Source organism: Meriones unguiculatus, chromosome X, assembly GCF_030254825.1.
Source record: "Meriones unguiculatus strain TT.TT164.6M chromosome X, Bangor_MerUng_6.1, whole genome shotgun sequence".
Lineage (NCBI taxonomy): Eukaryota > Metazoa > Chordata > Mammalia > Rodentia > Muridae > Meriones > Meriones unguiculatus.
Window position 1 is genome coordinate 35,037,829 of NC_083369.1, and position 21,952 is coordinate 35,059,780.

Consider the following 21,952-nt stretch of genomic DNA (forward strand, 5'->3'; position numbering starts at 1 on the left):
AGGGGAAACACACACACACCAAGAGCATGAGAGAGAGGGAGAGAGACAAAGACAGAGAGAGAGACAGAGAGACAGAGACAAAGATAAAGACATAGAGAGACACACACAGAGAGAATGTACTCACAACAGACCATGACTTGCAGTCAGTTTAATGAGTCTGGAAGACCTCCTTTCTGCAGCTTAGCAGGTCTCTGTCCTTCCCTAGCTGCTGCTTACTGCTTCTATAATGTTGGAGAGAAGACCTCTTGAATCTTGAAAGTTTCATCTTTCCCAGATATATGAAGTTCATTTACTGCCTCCCCCCATGCCTGAGTCTTGAAGTTCAGCAACATATTCTTTCCCAAAGGAACAAGGCAGAGTAACAGACTAGGACACCTGACATCATTTTCACGATCATACCTGCACATATATGTGCACTATTATCTACTTAGCTGTCAAATGGAAATTTGGTCTTAGATTACATTTTCAGATTTCACCCATCATACTCATCAGAGAAAATTGTATCTTTCCTAGCCCAGAGAATTCATTCAAATAGAGTTAGCTAATGATATTATGTGTTCTTTGCATATAACATAGTCAAGGTAAATATGATCTGTAGAAATGTTTGGGAATACAGGTAAATATTTGGAGAACCATTTTACTACTTCATGTTAGTATAATGTTCTTGTGGAATGTATACAATTTACCCTTGTTCATTCAAATGCTGATTTCTCTACCCCACTATCTGGTTTCAATCTGGACATTGCATTGTGAAGCTTATTCTAAGCATCACTTGTCTCAAATTTATGTAAACATGCCCCCATTTGTTCTCTGTATTGTCAATAAAACAACCAGCCAGAATGCTGAGCACTGGAGAAAATAGGGTGGGACATCCTGGTTTGGAGGGGAGGAAAAAGAAGTGAGTGGGAGGAGAGGAGAGCACAGATAAGCAGGACAGGACTTGGAACCAGGAAGAAAGATGAACTGGTCCTAAGATATCACTAAAAGCAAGTATAATGTTGGAAATTCTGAATGGTAGGAAGCTATATGGGCTTAGAGGCTTAGGATGGAGTAACTATTGCCCAGAATTTTGCTCTAGGTTAATTAAATAAATCCTAGTCTCTGTGTGGTGATTTGGGTATACAGCTAGTTTAGGAATAACCACTGATTAACTAAAAGATAAATCGCAGAGTGCATGGAATCTTATATAAGAAATGGGAAATAGTAGGTTATGGAGAGGACAGGAACCCCACAAGGAGAGCAACAGAACTAGAAGATTTGAACACAGGGGTCTTCCCAGAGACCCATACTCCAACCAAGTACCAGGCATGGAGATAACCTAGAACCCCTGCGCAGATGTAATCCATGGCAGTGTAGTGTCCAAGTGGGTTACATAGTAATGGGAAGAAGGACTGCCTCCAACACAATCCGATAGGCCTGCTCTTTGACCACCTCCCCCTGAGGGAGGAGCAGCCTTACCAGGCCACAGAAGATGACAATGCAGCCACTCTGGATGTGATCTGATAGACTAAGATCAGATGGAAGGAGAGGAGGACCTCCCCTATCAGTGGACTTGGGGAGGGGCATGCATGAAGAAGGGGGAGGGAGGGTGGGATTGGGAGGGGAGGAGGGAGGGGCTTATGGGGGGATACAAAGTGAATAAAGTGTAAAATAATAATAATAATAAATAAAGGAAAAAAAGAAAAAAGAAAAATCAATAATAAAAAAATAATAATCGACAACAACTTTAAAAAGAAATGTCTATCTAAAAATAGGTCATTTAATCTCAGAATTAAAGACAAAGCTGCCTTAGACTGTTAATACAGTTTTTTAAATTTCTTCTATGACTTTAGAATTTGTTACATATGTACAATATGTGAAGCTCCTAAAGCCATTTGGTGAGCATGAAGGGAGTTGTTTACATGTTTAAAAAAAAGTGTCTTAGTTTTCTACTGCTGTGATAAAGACCATGACTAAATGAAACCTGGGGAGAATATGTTTATTTCATCTTCCACTTCCAGATAAACATCCATCCCTGAAGAAAGTCAGGTCAGGAACCTGGAAGCAGGAACTGAAACAGAGGCTATGGAGGAACAGTTCTTACTTGCTTGTTTCTCATGGCTTCCTCAGCCTTCTTTCTTATACAACCCAGGACCATCCTGTGTAAGGGTGCCATCACCCACAGTGGGCTGGGCCCTCCCACACCAGTTATTAATCAAGAAAATGCCCATGCAGACTTTCGTACAGGGCAATCTTATGTAGAAAAACCCTTAACCCCCTCGTTGAAACATTCTGCATCAGTTCTAGAACTAGCAGTGGTGGTGTCCGAGGTCTGAGTAGGTTCAGGAGACCATTGCCCCCAGGGGCGAGACGTGCTCCATGTAAATTGACTAACTCCATGTTTTCCTCCACTTTTGAAAGTCATTTAAGGTTCTTAAATTATTTTTCCCCTTTTTTTTTAATTTTTCATCAATTACACTTTATTCATTCTGCATCCCCCCATAAGCCCCTCCCTCCTCCCCTCCCAATCCCACACTCCCTCCTCCCTCTGCATGCATGCCACTCTTTGGGTGGATGACACCTAAATGAACCTCAGTACAAAGTCCCAATTTATTTCTAATATCAGAGATCAGACCTCTACTCTTGCCTGATGCCTCTAAAACAAAAAGGGGGACCTGTAGAGAGCTGCATAATGCCGTGCCTTAAAGATGGAGCTGGGTTTTCTCCTTCCACCTTCCCGATGGTGAGTGCTCTCTGTCACGAACAACTCCACATTTGGCTAAGGCTGAGGATCTGGCTTGCTTCCATGTATGTGGACCTATCTGCATTGCCCACGTGGCATGCTGGGGTTGGCTACCCAGAGGCTATTTAAGCTGTGGGCTGGCTTTCCCCAGGGTCAGATGATTGTTCAAGGTTCCTGAATAAACTGCATTGAAAAAAAAAAACCCTGAATTAAGATTTTCTCTTCCTATATATATCTGGTTTGTGCCAAGTTGACAAAAACAATCAGGACAGATAGTTAAACATATTAATGAGATAATATTTAATTAATTATTTCAGTTAGTAGAATTATCAGAGATAAAACTGACCTAAGATATATATATATATATATATATATATATATATATATCCCCATATTACTCAGTTACTCATTCTGGTTTTCTGCTTTCTACATACAAATATAGCCTCACTCTAAATCAAACCATTTTAAACCCACCTCTCAGAAATCTATTTTACTATTTGATTGAGAAAGAACTTCAATATTTAGAGAAGCATGACCCATTTTTTAAAAAGAAATCTACATTTAAATTCAGTGATTTCACTAGTTCATAGAAAGAGAAAAATAATAACTTAAATGAATAAGGATTCACTTAACTAAAAAGTGAATCCTTATTGAATAAGGATTCACTAAAATATTGCTTGGATTTGGGGAACGAGGTAGCCTACTTTCTTGACTCCAGCATTTTTTCTAAAAAAGTTGAGCATAGTGCCTAATAGCTGGTGTGCGTTTTCACATTTCTTTGTCCTTTTTGACACTGTCCTTTCTGCCTGCATAACTAGTTCTATCTTTCTTCTTGTGGCTAATTCTTATTCATCTGGTAAAACTCAGTTTGGTTAATCCCCCAGGAAACCTGCAGATTTCCCTAGATAAACCTGGAATGCTTCCGTTTTGTTCCTACAACACTAAGCTTTTTTCATCCATGCCAGTTAAACACTTACAGTAATTTTTTTTTGTTCTCAAGAAAGAAAAATGTGTCTAGAATTTACTTATTCTCAGATCTTAGCATACTATCTGACATACAGGATTATGGGTGTTATAGTAAACATAGTTAATATTAGGTTCAGAATCTAACCAGTTCTTCATTGAAAAATTTATTCAGAGTGGATGTAGTTGCCCATATATGGGATCCCAGCACTCCAGAGGCTAACACAGAAGGATGTAAATTTTAAGGCTAGCCTGGGGTATGTAAGAAGGCCCTATTTCAGAACAGCCACCCAGCCAAACCCTTATAAACCATGCATGTAATTGTGACTGCAAAATGTTTACTTGCAGAGCTGTACCCAAGATGAGAAAAATTTCTCCTCTCACTGCCACCATCACCTTTGTTTCTCACCCCTCCCCCTTCTTTGGCTTCTCCCTCCTTTGCTTTGCTTTGCTTCTTTTTCGGGCTGAAGAATAGAGAGGGAGGCCGGCCCAGGCTGGAGAGGAAATCAAGTATGTCATAGCAGGGGAGGAGGGTCTACGGGACTGCTAGTTTTAAAGAGGAAAACTCAAATTAAGCACCAAAGCACACGGCAAGAGAGAGGAAGAACAAATACATTCCTCGGTGGAGCTGAGCCCTCAGACCAGTGAGGCAGGCAGGCACTGAAGCTTGCCTTGGCCCTACCTCAGTGGCTGTAGACTCAAGGTATGTAACTATTCTATTAACATCCTTGTCTTTTCTTTCCAGTCCTTCCGGAATTCCGGAGCTACTGCATTTGAGCTGCGGGCAGGCACCTCTGTTTCTCTGTTGAGAGGAGATCTACCTTGAAACCTGTGACTAGAAAGCACTTTAGAGTTCCAAAAGCAGCCGAAGATCTTTCTGAAGTGGGATTCAGAAAACTCAGATTGCTTTTCAGCATCTGGTTATTTTTTAAAAGCATTTTGATTGGATTTAATGCATCTGCGGGCTAACAGTTTCTTTTCTGAGCAGATAAAAAGTCACAGATACAAGCTAGTTGGAAGCGAAAGGGAATATTGCTGAGGCAAACAACCATTTCTTAATTCTTACTTGAAGTTGTTTTCTCCCTTTGCTTACACTTTCAGTTTAGCTGCTAACTACTTTGATTTCTTGGATCTCCGAGTTGGAGCAGCATAAAAGGTGAGAATCACTTTTTTAATTTAAATGTGTGGATATGTTCTTAGAAATAAGTGAATATTTAAAACACTGGTATAAAAGAGGAGAGAGACAGAAGCCAAGGGAAACAGAAAAAAAAGTAAAAGATTCCAGAAGAAAATGGAGGGCGGTAGGAAAAAGGGATTAGGACATAGGGATTCCGAGCTTAATACAATTGGAAACTGGTTGTTTGTAAAGTGTCTGGTTTTCTCAGAAATGTCTTTCTGCACATTTTCAGGCAGTCAAATATCATTTTAACGAGCTTAACAGTATGGGATAGCTGACTTTTTTGTCTTTGGAAAACATGGATCTTGGTTACAGGTAGAATTATTCAGAGCCAGTACGGGTTAGTTTCCTCACTGCCTTTGAAACGCTAGAATATACAACTCAATTCTTCTGGGCTTGGTATACATCTGCTTTTATCTGATTTCTCTTTAGCCTGGTTTAAATGTCACCTCATTTTCTTCCCTCTTTCAGGGACTCTTATTTCTTTGATTAACTGAGGGCACTAAACTAACCTTTATCAGCCTTGGGTTTACTCATGAAAGAGGATTCAGGATTTCAGGATTTTTTTTTAAAAAACTATCCTCTGCGCCCCCCCCCCATCTCCACAATGCAGAAAAAGAAAGCATTTCAAAAACTAGCTGCTGTTTAGATTAAGAGAACTATTTTTTGTTGTTGTTTGTTTGTTTCCCCATGAGCAAAACCACCTCAACAGAGAAAGTTGGGCTGAAGAAAGGGAGAAAGAAGTTATGCAGGAAGCTTTGTATGTATAAAAGAATTTTTTACATTGCAAATATAACCAAACAGATAAACAACTTCCTGTTTGGGAAGCATGGTCTTCTTGACAGCATGTTAAAATGTACAAGGGGCTGTTTTGAAGTAGATTGGTTCATTATTAAAGAAACTACTTCCATTTTCTTAAACAAACAAACAAACAAAAAATAAAAAACAAGCAAAGCAAAACAAAAAACAAACAAACAATCACACACTGAGATTCCTACCTATGAGGAATCGTGTCACAAGCAGCATTTCACAGTAAAGTTTCTATTTATGTTTAAAAACATGTTTGAGAAAAGCAACGGTTGAAGTCTCAGTGCAGCTCTGCCTTGACTTTTGTTCTGATTTCTTCTCCCAGAATAAAGGCTCTGTCCTTTTGAAAGTAGCTAACATTGCTTTGTTGACATGAGTGACAAAACTGGCTACCCAATTTGACCCTCTAGAGCAGTGGTTCTTAATCCTCTTAATGCTCCTACCCTTTAATACAGTGCCTTGTGTTGTGGTGACCAACAACCATAAACTTACTTTTATTGCTACTTCATAACTGTAATTTTGCTACTGTTATGAATCATAATATAAATAATTGATATGAAAGATATCTGATATATGACCCTCAGTGGGGTTGTGACACACAGATTGAGAAACACTGCCCTAGACTGATTCATATGATTTTGGATCTTTGGGTTATAACTGAAGTTTTCAGGTCAGAAGTCTGGTTTCTGACAGCCTCTCTCCACCCCACCCCCCTTAAACTATAACATCACCATTATGACAGAAGGACAAGTAATTATAAAAACATGTATAATTAAGCAGCCCTAGTCAAGATGTTGTCCACTTGAACATTTCAGCTCTGGTCCAGTAAGATGACCTGAAGAAACCCTTTTTGTGTGGAGGGTCCAATGTTGTGTTTCTTTATTTATGCTCCAGTATATACTGCTATGGATTATTCCCCTTTCCTGGAGGATGGTCTATTATGCCATTCCTGGAATTCAAGGTGATTCATGAGAAAAGGTTAAAGAAAATGATTTATCTGAGTACCTTCAGCTAAAGTAAAAGAGGCAAACAGACACAGAATGAAGGCAGAGACACCAAACTTTCAAATGGTTTCAGTTAATGTGTGGGCCCAATGAGCCAATCCTTCTTGAGCAGGAGTGGTTTCTAAGTACCAATTTCAAGTTGACTTGTACAGAACTATATCTGAAGCAATAAGGAGAAAATTACACTGCTTTTTAAAAATTGTGCTACAAAATTATCTGTTTGTATAATGAGGAAAGACATCTTCAGCTTTTGAAAGTGTTTTGTTTTGTTTGTTTGTTTGTTTTGGAAGAATAGCACCTTTTGTATTCAGAAATCTGCGGAATTGATTACATTTCTTTTTCACATGCATGCAGAAATCTGCGGAATTGATTACATTTCTTTTTCACATGCATGCAGCGAAAATGGGCTCCTGTAAATGCATTTCTACTCATCTGCTCTGGGATTATGAAATCAATTATAACGTGTTTGTTGGTGATTTACTCACCATTCAGTAGTTGTTCCCTTGATTTTTACAAGCCTCACTGTGGTACTGATCCAAAGAAGTATAATCAAGATTACATTGTTTCTGAACATATATTAGCCACAGACAGCTACATAAATAAGCAATTCCAGAATGCTGTTAAGTGTCCCAATATAATAATTTCTAAACTGTAGCAGTAACGTGGAATATAAAGGATGGTACTGAAAATTAGACAGGATAGTTCATTTAAGCAGCATCTTTCAATGGAATACGGTGACACATTGAGTAGCATAAATAACTCAGTGGAAAGCAATATTTCACCAGTTTTTCTAAAACAGTGGTTCTCAACTTGTGGGTCATGACCCCTTGGGATTGACCCTTTCACAAGATTCATCTAAGATCATCTGCATATCAGGTATTGCCATTACAATTCATAACAGTAGCAAAATTATAGTTACAAGATAGCAACAAAATAATTTTGCTGTTGGTGTCACCACAACATGAGGAACTATATTAAATGGTTGCAGCATTAGGAAGGTTGTGAACTACCAAGCTCTGGAAGCTAATGCAACTAACATCTGGTTATTACTGCTTATCATCTGGTAGCAAATAGTGTGTTAAGTGCTTATATGACTCATATACAATTTTCTTCTCATCTTATTAATCAGATTTTTTTTTCTATATCCATTTTCTGGATAAAAAAAATTGAGGCTCAGAGAAGAAAACACACAGTTTGCTCACAATTACGCAGGTAATAACTGGCAGAGTCAGGATTCTAATTCAAACCTACCACTTTCTTGTATTATTTTACAAGAAGGAACAGATAGTTACTGAATTAGTAGAACGAATCAAAAGGACAAGCCTACAGAATAGTAAGTTTTAGGTACATGGACATAAAAAAATAGATGGGCTTGAGGAACTGGGTTTAAGTTCAGTGTGGCTAATATTTCCATTCCTTCAAAGGAAAAGAGAACTAGAATTAACAAAGAACAAGACAAAGGGTAGCTAGCTTATAGAATTTTGGAGCTGATATTTCTGCCTTCATTTTATTTTCTCATAGCTTTCAGATTCATTTTTTTTATATTTTCTTTGTTGTTTGGTTTTGATTTTCAAGACAGGGTTTCTCTGCATAGCTTTGGCTGTCCTGGAACTCACTCTGTAAACCAGACTGTCCTCAAACTCACAAAGATCCTTCTGTCTTTGCCTTCCAAGTACTTAGATTAAAGGCTTATGCCACCACCACCAGTCCATTTTTTAAATTTAATTTAGTTTATATTATTGACATGTGTTCATTGTAAAAAAATGGTGAATTGCATTATGGGAATTTTCATATGCCTTATTTAATTTGAATGAATTTTCTTATCTTGACTTTGAGGAAGCTTTGGTAGAAATAGCCAGGGTCAGTTTGGCATTTTAGTCAGGTAGTTCTAATTCTAGTGTAAACAGAGACTTGAAAACAATAGTCCCTGTAAAGAAGCTAATAGACTATGCAGCTGCTTCTCTCCAGGAAATGGGGATTTTAACAATATAAACCTCACTAGATTGTTATAAAATTAACTGAGTTGTCACAGGAAAAAAAAAGATTAGAAGACTGGCATACAGTATTTCCTAAATGTTAGGTGCATATACATTCCACATTATCATTATATTAGATGAAAGTGTAGAAACCCTATGAGTGAAAAAGTAAATGAATATTTGAACATTTCTGTTCTTTATCTGGAAACTAAATTGTTCTTAGGGATATGATGACTATCAGAAGGATGAACTAAGGCTTGTGGGGGTGGGGAGAAAAAGTCTGAGCAAAGGTATATAAACAAATAATAAATAAAACGAAAAAGAACACAGCCAACAGTGATATACACATTTTTTTCATATATGTAAGTATTAGCAGATATAATCAAAAGGATGAAGTAATTAATAAAAAGCTAAGGAGAGCAACAGAACTAAAAACATCTGAGCACAGGGGTCTTTCCTGAGACTGATACTCCAACCAAGGACTACACATGGAGATAACCTAAGACCCCTGCACAGATGTACCCCATGGCAGTTCAGTATCCAAGTGGGTTCCATTGTAATAGGAACAGGGACTGTCTCTGACATGAACTGATTGGCCTGCTCTTTAATTTCCTCCCCCTGAGGGGAAAGCAGCATTACCAGGCCACAGAAGAAGACAATGCAGCCACTCCTGATGAGACCTAATTGACTAGGATCAGAAGGAAGGAAAAGAAGTCCTCCCCTATCAGTGGACTTGGGGAGGGGCATGCAGGCAGAGGGTGGAAGAAGGGAGGGATTGGGATAGGAGGAGGGAAGGAACCACAGGGGGGATACAAAGTGAGTAAAGTGTAATTAATAAAGAAAAAAAAACAGAAACATAAAATAAAATAAAATAAAATAAAATAAAATAAAATAAAATAAATAAAAATCTCTGTGGTCTTCTGCTTTTGTTTAGATACCAGCATAACTACTTTTCAGTTTATGTTGGGCAAAGTCTTTTGAATCTGTTAACAGTTTGTGGGTCATAAAATAACCACTTCATCAACTAGGAACAATGCCCAACACATAAGTCCTATATAGTGTTAGATATTCTTATAATTAAAGAGGAGATGCAACTAGCTTATAGTTTTGCATTTCCAGGTAAGGGACTTGGATTTAATATATTGATAAATTGGAACATTTAATAGTAGTAAGCAGAGAAGATGACATAGCAACTGGTCTAGGAGCAGAATTTAGAGTAGCTTGTATTGGACAGTAAGAGAGATAAACATGAATATGTAACAACCAAAGAGAGACAAAGTAGTTGGGAGGGGATTACGTAAGTGCACAATATAGAAAAAGTGTCAGCAGGAACAGTGTGTGTCTAAGAAACCTCACAAAGGAATGGTTTCTAGGTTAGTAACAGATATGGATAAGAAAGAGGGATGTCAACAAGATGACTTGGGATTTAGAATTTCAATGTAGATGACAAAATGTGGTTCTTCTAACAATAGGACAAGTCATAAAATGTGGGCTGGAAATATGGAGACAAATAATAATGAATCCTATTTTTTTCTTTAAAAAAAAAAGAAAACCACTTTCATATGCATAAAGACTGTTTCCAGCCTGCTAGAATAAACTTGTTACCAAAGCAGTCAGTAAGGAGCTGCGAAAATGGAGCTGAAGGTTAGAAGACAGGAAGAGGCCTGTCTTGGAAATCATAGCCAACATGTATAGGGATGTGTACTAGAGCAGGCAGGTAAAACAACTTAGGCTGCAGCCACTGGGAGCGGTTGGTAAAACATAGTGGACGAACATACCATGATGTTATCAAGAAAAGGTATCTGAATAATTTAGTATTGAAAGCAAAAGCTTTAGAGAGGAAATATGTAATGTAATATGATATAATAACATACATATTTAAAACCATAAAATTCCTTTTGTAAAAATGCATACAAATGAAAACGCACACTAAATGAACTGACATAGTTGTCCGTGCTAGGGTCAGGAAAAGGAATGTGAAGGAGCCGAGAAGATAAAGTAGAAAATCAGAAACATTGCAGAAAGGGGGTCTTTCATAAACTACAGTATCCTGCCATGAAATGAGAAATACGGCCTGACATATCTGTGTTTGGGGCTAGGGTTTTGCTCAGTAGTAGAGCTCTTGCCAAGGGTGACAGAAGCCCTCAAAACTGGAGAAAAGACTGCAAAGAGAAACCATGAAGTAGTTTTCTAGGCTGCCAGTCTCAAGTTAACCTAGCTCATGGATATACATTTGTACAACTTTGTTTCAGTCAGTTAATAAATGTGGGGTGTGTATGTGTGTATATTTATACACCATAGTCAACATGTGGATGTCAGAGGACAAAATTCAGGAGTCAGTTTCCTCCTTTCACATTAATGAGATAGAATCTATCTTGTTTCTTCTGGGCTACGCACTCTACACTAGATGGCATGTGAATTTCTGGGAAATTTTTCTGTCCCCACCTCTTATTAGCATCTGAAATTGCAGGTATATGGCACTGAATTCATATTCTGACATAGGTTTGTATGTCATATTCTGATATAAGTTTATATTCATATTCTGACATAGGTTTGTAACATGATCCATCTTACACTGGATCATCAGGCTTATAAGGCTAATGTTTTTACATGTTGAGCAGTCACCCAAGCTTTGCGGTTCTTGAAATACAGAATGCAGAAAGCAAATGCTTATGAACAGGCTCCCCACACTATACAGTCTTGCTCAAAAATATTTTTTTGTTTTTGCAGGTCAATATGGCCATGACAGAGAAGTCATGTTGTATCAAACCAACTGAGGATTGCAGCAATTTTCCCGAAATTATTGAACTTAATGTAGGTGGCCAGGTATATATAACTCGCTATCCTACTTTGATTAGCATTCCTGGTTCCAGGCTTTGGGAAATGTTCAGTGTAAAGAACCCTTGCTCTCTGATCCAGGACAACAAAGGGAGATTCTTCATAGATCGAGATGGTTTTCTCTTTCGTTATGTCCTAGACTACATGAGAGACCTGCAAGTAGTGCTTCCGGATCACTTTCCAGAGTGGGGCCGGCTCCGTAGAGAAGCAGAATACTTTAAGTTGCCAGAACTGGCCAAGATGTTGGCTGCTAAAATGAACAAGCTCAGCTCAGTTGGCAATGACTCATGTCAGTTTGATCTAGAAGAGCTTTCACCCAGCATTGACACCACATTTAATTTCTCTTCAACAAATAGCATCCATGTTAGTGGCCCTGATAATCCCATGATTCTGACAACTACCACTGGTTCTGAGCTCAAGAAGGCCGGCTTCATCACTATTGGCTATCGAGGCTCCTATACTCTGGGCAGGGACAGCCAAACAGATGCCAAATTCCGCCGTGTGGCCAGAATCATGGTGTGTGGTAAGATCTCATTAGCCAAAGAGGTGTTTGGAGACACTCTGAATGAGAGCAGAGACCCCGACCGCCCTCCTGAGCGATATACTTCTCGATACTACCTCAAATTCAATTTTCTGGAGCAAGCCTTCGACAAACTAGCTGACGCTGGCTTCCACATGGTAGCATGCAACTCTACTGGCACCTGCACTGTCACACATGACCAAACAGATGACAGGATCTGGACATCTTACACTGAATATGTTTTCTATCGTGACACTTAAAAATCACCCAAGAAATACAAACCCCCAAACAGTGTTCCTCCTTTGTTCCCATGTCAACTGTATCCTTTAGAAATAGACACATTAACCACTCTAGGCTCTTGAGTGTTATCTATAATTTTGAACAATGCTACTACTCTCATAACCATTTGAACCTTTGTTGGTTTTGTTCTTACACATCATTCCTGTCTATCTCTCTACTGACCTTTGGACTGTGGAGTAGATGCCATTTGAGTAAAGGTGTACATCAGTATAGATAGTAGAGGTATATTTCTGGAGTGAATGCAATTAAATATAACCACGAAATTAAATGTGTTGAGAAATATCAAGCCATGGCTTCCACGTTGTTTCTTAGTAACACACATTGAACTTCATTATGTCCCTTGCTATTTGCATCCACCTACATAAAACTCTGTATTGCTGAACTAGAGATTATAGTAGGAAGTGTGAATGTGCTTTGCAAATGTTTCACCATGCCAAATGGAAGAAGTTGACAACAGTTCTCTAGGAGATTCATAGAAAGGTCAACCGAAAATTTTCCAAAATTTTTAAGGACTTTTGATAGAAACTAGGCAATCAATTGTATGACTATTATTTCTAAGAATAAAAAGCTTAGCACTCAATTTGCTTTTGCATGAAAAAGATAGTAAGGACATGTATCATAGCTATTACTTCAGTCATAAGCAGTTGCGCCATTAAAAACTGTCATGAATATCTTTTATTAGAATTAAATGCAACCATAAGTAGAGAAGAGAATGATGAGCAAATTTGCTTTGTGTAAGTATATGTGTGTTAATTTAGTTTGACTAGTCAAATAATTGACTGTACCTATCAATTGTTCCAATATTTATGTTTTTTTGGACAGGGTGTGAGTGTGTTTTGTTTTTCTGGAAGGAAAACAAGAAAACAATTTTAAAAAACCCTGAAATTCATCATCTGACTCCCTAAACAGGTCGAAAGCGAGTATTCATTCTCAAATGAAAACATTGCGGATCTAAGATAATTGACTGAATTATAGAAGACTGTCACACAAGTGAAGAAAAAGAATTTGTTAGTGCTCATTTTAGAGGATCTTTATCACCTCTAAGAAAAGTATTATAGTAATCAAATAGTCTGATAGCTTTGTCTTTCCTTTATTTTATACCACAAACCTTTATTGTTCTCATCGTCTTTTAATCCATTTTTTAGTCAGGTCTTTTTAGGTTGCAAAGAACTAAAACCCACATAAAGTGGCTTGAGAAAAAAAAATGTGCATGTGTCAGTGGTGTGGTTGTGTGAGCATTTTAAGCTTACAATTATTTTTTTTCAACTGGTTCTAAAGGAAATGTAGACAAAGTTTCAGAGGGTCTAGAGAGCTTTCAATAATTGGTATTCTCTCTTGTCTCTCAAATGCCATATGATTTTTATCTGATCACCTCTAGAGCTAATTAATTCCATATTTCTCCATGCAGTTCACGTTCTTTCCCACAATTTATAGATAGCCTAAACAGTATGTCAGCTAATTTTCAGCCATCTTCTCCATACTTCACTTATTTTGTAGTTAAACCCATTTTCCAACTCCAAATTAATTATGGTCTAGGACAGAAAGGCTGAGTGGTGGTAGCTCTATGGCTTGGACATTTATTCACACTACTACATGTATGATCACACAGTAGAAACACAATCTTACACTGTCTTTCAGTATAGCACTTCTGATACCCTCTGGTCACTAACTGCTTTAAAGGTCAGTTGAACATAGAAGATGCAACACATTTTAGATGTTTTTTTTAAAAAAAAAAAGTTCCCCCAAAGTTCATTTATGTGCTGTTCTCATAGTCGTTATCATTTTCATACTCTACGTATACCAGTTTAGTCTTTATATTAGCTCATTTTTACGTAGGTCCTAGCCTTAGCCCCTCTGGCATATTTGTAGTATTACTCAGGTCTCTTGCACCATGTGCCCTGTAGGGAAGAGGTCAGCCTTTGTGTGATGTAGTGAATATCTTGCATAGTTGCAAAAGTTAAGAAGATGTGCTCTGGTGACTGGTCATGTGATGCACTTGTCTACAGTTGGATCTTCTAGAAATAGAGCCAACTTTTTATGTTTCTTTTTTTTTTTTTTTTATCAGTTACATTTTACTAACTCTGTATCCCAGCCGTGTCCCGATCCCTCATTCCCTCCCAGTCCCTCCCTCCCTCCCTCATCTCCTCCCTGCCCCTTTCCAAGTCCACTGATAGGGGGGACCTCCTCCCCAATCATCTGATCCTGTTTTATCAGGTATCTTCAGGACTAGCTGCAAAGCCAACTTTTTAAACCGAGGATTTGTACTACCACTTACAGCTACTTTTATTCTGTCACCAATTGACATATTCTTGGTTTAAAATTATTTCTGAAACACTATCATTTGCTCTTCAAATTACTATTCTTTCACTCAGATATAATTTAATAGAAAAAATAATGGGAAAAAGGATGAAATCTCTCAGATTTGTTGGTGTTAAGAGCTAAAAAACTGTTAACATAGAAAAATTCATCGGCCAAATAAGATGTAGCTAACAACTATATGGCTCAGTCGCCTTGAGTTTTTAGTGAAAGAGATGTTTATAAATAATTGTATTTATAGTTGTAAGTATCTTGTTGGCAAAAGAAGAATCTGACTCTGACTGATTTTTGTAGAAAATAAACGTAATTGGTTAAAAAAATTCTGAAAGGTCAGAGAACCACATCTGATGTCAAACAGACATGAACAATATACAGAATTATGTTTACACTGTAGTGATAATCTGCTATGATTCTTGAGTATTTGCGTTCCCCAGCTAGCACTATCTACATCAATGCAATATTATAAAAGTATGGCAGTCTCTGTAACTGTTGTCTCTATTTTTTTCTACCAACACCCACTCTCCATCATCAGAATGAAGTTCAGGCAAACTCTACTTCATCCTGTAAACAGTTTGTCATTCAAGTAGTGTGAGCCCTGCAACATGGCCACCTAAACAAGTTCAACACAATGACAATATCAGTTGTCATGCCAGAGTTGACTGGGGAAATATCAACAAGGTCACCACTAGATGAAGAACAACAACAATTAATGGCTGCTAAGAGAGGCAGAATCAGTCTTAGTCAGGGTCAGGCTGCTGAGAGGTTATCCGATCCTAAGTAGTCAACACACATACATATGACTTATACTAAATGGACAGCAGGTTTTATTTCCTTGTACACATGTGTATGTAAATAAATATATGTAACAATTATAATTAAAGAAAACATGAATTTTTGAGAGGGAGTTGGGAAGATGCAGTAGAAGTTGTGGGGAAAGGGAGGGCTGGAAATGATGTAAATACAGTACTCATGTATGAAATCTCAAAAAAATAAAAATCTGAATAATAAAAAATATATATAAACCCCGTCTATTTAGAAGTCATTACTGAGCCTGATGTTGTAATACCAAGAGTATGGAGTAGGGGTGGGTAGTGTACGATACAAAACCTGTCAGATTAATCTAAAAACAATATGTAATGAACATCTTGATTTTATAGCAAAAACAAAAGCAGGATGTTGGTGTTATTTACTTTCTTTTTAAATTTTATTGCTTTCTTCTACCTCTCCCTTCTAACACTTATTCACCCTAATCCCTTCTAACCCCCTAACACTATGTAGGAAAGAAAGAAGGTTAGAAAAGAAAGAGGAAGTAGACTTCTATAGACTACTTCCTGTTAGGAGATTAAAACAAAACATATTCACATAACATAACTAGGATCTTAAAGAAATCAAAACACTCTACAAGGCATGTTTGTATATAGATTGTAATTTCATCATTTCCAGTGTTGCATGTGCATAGCTAATTGCAAATCTTACCTATGGACCAATCACAAGCCTGGCCTTAGCACCAGTCATAAGCTTTTTGCTACATTATTGTGGAAATGCTCCCCTTCTTTTCCCAAGTGAGGAAAAGCATGGTAATATAGAGTTTATCAAGGCTTGTTTTGCCCAGAATGAGTGTTCTAAAACCAATATAAGTTGCCTAGAAAAAGTTTTGACTAAAACAAGACCTCCTAATTAGGAATCTTGACTTGAGCATCAGTTATGGTTTCATAGACTTGTAGTGTAGTTTCCTCAAAGTGCCATGAGCTAATTAAAGCAGCCAGGTTGCTATGACATCCAGCCTATTTCCAAAAGACTGACTGCTGTATTGTCAGCTTTCCAATCAAAGTAACCAGAGACAATGGAAGGGTCTGACTGCTGTCAATCAAAAAAAAATCAAATCCCACTCCTTAGCTTATTGAAAGAAAATCAACTGTTAAAAGATGCATACAATAGTTGAGCATGATGGTGCACACTTTTTTTTTTTTCAATGCAGTTTATTCAGGAACATTGAACAATCCTCGGACCCCGGGGAAAGCCAGCCCACAGCTTAAATAGCCTCTGGGTAGCCAACCCAGGCGTGCCACGGGGGCAATGCAGATAGGTCCACATACATGGAAGCAAGCCAGATCCTCGGCCTTAGCCAAATGTGGAGTTGTTCGTGACAGAGAGCACTCACCAACGGGAAGGTGGAAGGCAGAAACCAGCTCCATCTTTAAGGCATAGCATTCCGCAGCTCTCTACAGTTTCCCCTTTTTGTTTTAGACGCATCAGGCAAGAGTAGAGGTCTGATCTCTGATATTAGAAATAAATTGGGACTTTGTACAGATGTTCATTTAGGTGTCATCCACCCAAAGAGCATCAGACCCGTCTGATACCTTTTTCTCAGAGGCGGGACCTGGGGCATCAACCCGCATGCAATCAGACATGCTCTTCTCTGGGTCCAAAGCGGCTGACCCTGAGTGCAGTGCTTAGCCTCGCATCCTGAGCGTATCATTTTAGCTTTTTATGGTATCCAACCTTAGGATGGTGCACACTTTTAATCCATGCACTTCAGGTGATAGAGACAAGAGTCGCTCTGTAAGGCCAGCCTAGTCTATTTAGTGAGTTCCAGGACAGGCAGAGCTGACTAGTCAGAGCATGTCTCAAACAAACAAACAAACAAACAAGCATGATTACAATAAAGACCCAACACAAAATTAAATTCTTCACTGTACCTAACAGTTTTATCTAGCTTCCATCCAAATGTCCTTATAGGGGGTTTTGATTCCTCTGATCTGTCTCACTTTTACTTTTAAAAAATATTTCTTTTCATTTTTTCTAGTTCGTTCTTTCTTTCTTTCTTTCTTTCTTTCTTTCTTTCTTTCTTTCTTTCTTTTGACAGACATCACCATGCAAATGTAATCCTGGCTGGTCTGGAACTTACTATGTAGATCAGGTTAGCTTCAAATTCGCAGAGATCCATTTGCCTCTGCCTCCCCAGTGCTGGGACTAAAGATGTGTACCACCACGCCTGGCTACATTATTAATTTTAATTGGTGTACAATGTTTTAAGGTTTACTATGGCATTTTCAAACGTTTTGTTTTAATTGATTCTCCTCCCTTTCCCCAATCTCCCCATTCTTCCTTGTACCCTTTTCACCCTCAATAACTTCTTTTCTTTTTCCATGTCATATATGTTCTATTGCTCTACTTATTTCCTCCTAAAGTATGAAAATCTTCAAAAGAAGTAAGACTGTTCAGTGGCTAAATAGCCCTAAAAGTAAAGAATGTCTTGGCCTTAAAAAGTCTTACAAGAAAGTTAACTGCATTGGAAAAGTCCAAAGCAACCCATTTGCTATCTCATACCTAGAGTGGAAACATCTAATTTCACTGTTAGTGGATGAAACCGTTTTCTACTTCTCTCTCTTTCTCTCCCTCTTTCCCTTCTTTGTTTTTTTTCTTTTTTTCTTTCTTGTGAGTGTGCATGTACATGTGTACATGCGTGTTCATGTATGCACGCATGTGTGCCTGTGTGTGTTTGTGTGTTGCTGTGGATTGAACCAAGGTTCTGACCTTCAAATTTGTTTCATATTTTACTATAGTTTCAAGAAAGAGAAAAAGAGAAAAAAAACTGAGCTGTAATTATTGTTACTTTACCAAAATAGCCATTATATTTGAACAGAAATTCTGTGGGAATCACTGTTTTGTTTTAAGTAACTGTGTCTCAAACTTTCATTAATGGAAATAGAAGAGAAATACATTTTTATTTGTTCTATGAAACACATAAAAGAAATGAATTGGCTACTCCATTTATATACAGTGTAATATTTATGATTGTAGAACCCCTGAAAAACCTTGAGAATCATACGATTCTCTGGAACATGGTTTGAAATTGCTCTGAAGTCTAATGATAAATATTCTAAAAGAGCAAAAATACTAAAAAAAAAAAAAAAAAAAAAAAAAAAAAAAAGCAAAAGTACTGAATTTGAGAGAAGGTATGTGTTCAGGTTAATGAGAAACATGTGAGGAAATACGAGTTTTATGCCCTTCAATGGGAGAGAACTTGGTGGTCGAAGCAGCTGATATATTAGAATCTTGAGGAGAAAAGAATCAGTATTACCGACAATAATTTGACTTAAATATGTATGTATTATTCAATGTCAATTCTTAAATGTTAGGCACAGTTTTGAGTACTTTAGTTGTTCTATTTCATTCAACCTCAGAAATACTCATAAGAAGCTGGTGCTCCTATGCCACTTAGACTGAAGTACCACTTGTGATATATTATCTTTTATTGAACTCCAAATGTAGGGCTCTATGCTTCTATCTATCATTTAATTTCAGTGTTTACAAAATACCTTGTTGAATTCTGAGATGTCTTCACACCTTAGGATCCCACTGTGAATTCAGATAGTTAGAAGATAAACATAAGATTTGGACAAAGAGACCATGGCAACATCAATTTTATTATTGTTAAAACTGCCTCAAAGAATGCATCTTGCACATCTGGCCACAGTATACATTTTTAATTCTTCTTTCCAAAATTCAATGCTTGTACTTAGGTAGAACAGCTAGTTCTGTGGTTCTCCTTTTGTGTGAGCAAACTGATTATGGCATTATATGGAGAGACTTGTGAGAAGGAAGACAAGTAGATCATATAGTGATCATCTTTTCTCCAGTATACAAACCTATAATCATCTCTTTGCTTATGGAGAGAAATGGGTTGGAACAGAATCCTTTCTAAGAGGATTTTAAAAACTGTTTTGAACATACCAGTAGGAAATCTAGTAGAAGGACTATCTTTTTTAACTATGAATCATATATTTCCCCAATGAGGAAATGGAGGCTAAGGATGCTCAAGATACTTGTAGAATTTATGTAAAAGAAGTAAGATGGCAAGCTTACTTGTTTCAAAGCCACGTTATTTTACAGTGTACCATGAGGAAAATTAAGTGAGCTTGAACAAGCATGTATAGGATTCACAAGATTAATAAGTTCATGAAAGAAAACCCAAAATAATGGTTTAAACAACATAGAAGTATCTCTCACTTGTAAAAATTTAAAGTCAACTCCAACCTGCAGTGTTACTCAGTTCTATAAAGAGGTTAAAAGCTATGGCTTCTTTTGGGACTCAACTACCATTGTGACATTTTCTTCAGCCTTCCTGGTCCATGATAACCACACCAGAACTAAAGTCCACAGGAATGTGAACAATAATTCTCTGAATGGAGTTGTAACTGAGTAGCTGGTTCAATGGTTGTAGGTAGTTTGGCATGTTACAAGTTCAGAGTAAAACTATGTTGATCCAGCTTTAGTCTCCCTCAGTAGCTAGTCATTGTCTTCTCAATAGTTTACCTAACACCTTGGTGACTATTAGGTAAATCTTTTGGGATGTACGATGTACAAACAGCACTAGTTTCAACTATGTGAGATGTTATCAGCTAAAATCTGAGGCCTTTAGTTGACCTTTTCTTGCTTTTCTGATGGCCCACCTACCTGATATGTTTACAAATGCATCTGAAAAATACTTTGATTTATCTTTTCTTTGTTTACTTATTTTAAAAACTGCATGAAACTGTTACCAAGTTAAATTTGAAGTTATCTGAATCTGTCTCCAAGCTATACTCATTCATATTTGACTCCAGAATAAAATACATCTTATAACCTTTGAAGCAAGCACTCTGTTTTTACAATGACAGGGAGAAGGAGAGTACTCATCTCTTGCTCTTAAAAGAACAATGTTTTGAATTCTGATAGGTGGCACATGTCTGTGATCCCAACAACTAGAAAGACAGAATCAGAAATCAAAGCTAGGTTGAACTATGTAGCCAGAGGCTATCACAAAAGAGAAAGAGAAACTCACAAGAATACACTACTTTGAATTTCTACACATCATTTTTGTTTCATATAATATTGTCAAGAACCTTGTCTTCAAGAGAATCTTGGAAATAATATATTTGCTTCTTTGTTAACCATCCATTTAGTTAAAATGTCTATCTTTATAGAAGGGCAGGCTAGTTAGTAAGAGAAGAATTGAAGCCTTACAGACAGTTTAATAGAGCATGAATTCAACAAAATTGTAATTAGTCAAGTAATTAATCATTTGTTTATTCTTTCAAAAATTCCTGCAAAATACCTAACAGCCCATCATCTAGAAGAGGTCATGATCTTCTAACAACCTCTTGTAACTTTTAGGATCTTTTATTATTAATTCTAATCCATAATAACCATTTTGAATTTGATTGAGCTCTATTTCTCTCACTAGACAATTGTAAGCTCCACGAGAGTAGAGACCATTCATTACAGAAAGGGATAATAAATTCCCTACCTAAATACATAAGTGTCATGCATCAGGCCTGGGACTATGTGATAAAAAAAACCCCACAAAATATTAATTACTTGCTACACACTTCTATGCTTAGCAACACTTGATATTATAGCTAAGCTTCTGTAAGAATTAATATATTGATAACAATACTTTTTGGGGGGGGGCTGAAAACAAATTGAACATTTACTCTTTTCATATAGGAAGCAGACAAACAATTCACCAATCAAACATAAAGCATGGAGTTGCTCTACTAGCAAAGTTTAAAAAAAAGTGTCCACAGATTAACAGATTAAAGACTAGAAGAACCATTAGGGATAGAGAAGAACCAAATATCAAAATATAAGTAGCATTCTGTGGCCAGTTTTAAATCTGATCTTAATATAACTTCACATGCCTCTGTTTTCAAAGAATAATTAAATTGTGATTCTAATTATTTCATGGTGGTTGAAAGTTTAAAAGAAGACATATATCATTTTAAGATGTTACCAGAAGAAACCTATTTAGCTATTAAAAAGATTGCAAGTGACATTTATGTTGCTTAACTCATTATGGTGTAAAATCTGTGTTTAAGCCTTAAATATGATGGTGTCCAGAAGATAAACCCACAAGAGTTTGGCTATACCTATCCACATAAATGTGGAAACCTTTGGACATTAATTTATAATGAGATATCTATTTAGATAAGACTATGCATTCTATCATTTTATTAAGATCTAAATAGAAAACAAGATTATAATACAAGATTATTGGCTACAGAATTTTGGTTCAAGATTTACTGTGGCTAAAATTTTCTGTAGTCTTACTCTGACCATTGTGAGTAAATGTTATAGTGCCTTTCAAAGAACCCTCTTATTTCTTATTATTTTTGTTGTTTGTTTTAGCTTACAGTATGGTCCCTGTTATTTCCGCCCCTGATCCCCTACTTCTTCATGGTCTGAATCTTAGAGTCTAATTCATTTTAAAATGTTTTAAATTCTTTTTGTTTTGAATTTTTAATGAATTCTTTGAGTATATCATTATCCTGCATTTTGATCATA

General features: G+C 37.0%; 1 protein-coding gene across 2 annotated transcripts; it reads left to right on the top strand.

Moving 5' to 3' along the window:
* The first annotated feature begins 3,869 nt into the window (after positions 1–3,869).
* On the top strand, positions 3,870–15,645 carry LOC110542945 (BTB/POZ domain-containing protein KCTD12-like). 2 transcript variants are annotated; one of them, XM_021629415.2, is made up of 3 exons: positions 3,873–4,388; positions 4,787–4,841; positions 11,380–15,645. In XM_021629415.2, the coding sequence occupies exon 3, from the start codon at positions 11,386–11,388 to the stop codon at positions 12,265–12,267; it is 882 nt and encodes a 293-aa protein (XP_021485090.1). In that variant the 5' UTR covers positions 3,873–4,388; positions 4,787–4,841; positions 11,380–11,385; the 3' UTR covers positions 12,268–15,645. The 2 variants fall into 2 exon arrangements, with proteins under 2 accessions (XP_060231422.1, XP_021485090.1); XM_060375439.1 differs by lacking the exon at positions 4,787–4,841 and having other exon boundaries at positions 3,870–4,388.
* The last annotated feature ends 6,307 nt before the right edge of the window (positions 15,646–21,952 follow it).

What these genes read in the sequence shown, in the direction of transcription:
- LOC110542945 (XM_060375439.1), top strand. Translation starts at nt 11,386, where the DNA reads ATGGCCATGACAGAGAAGTCATGTTGTATCAAACCAACTGAGGATTGC.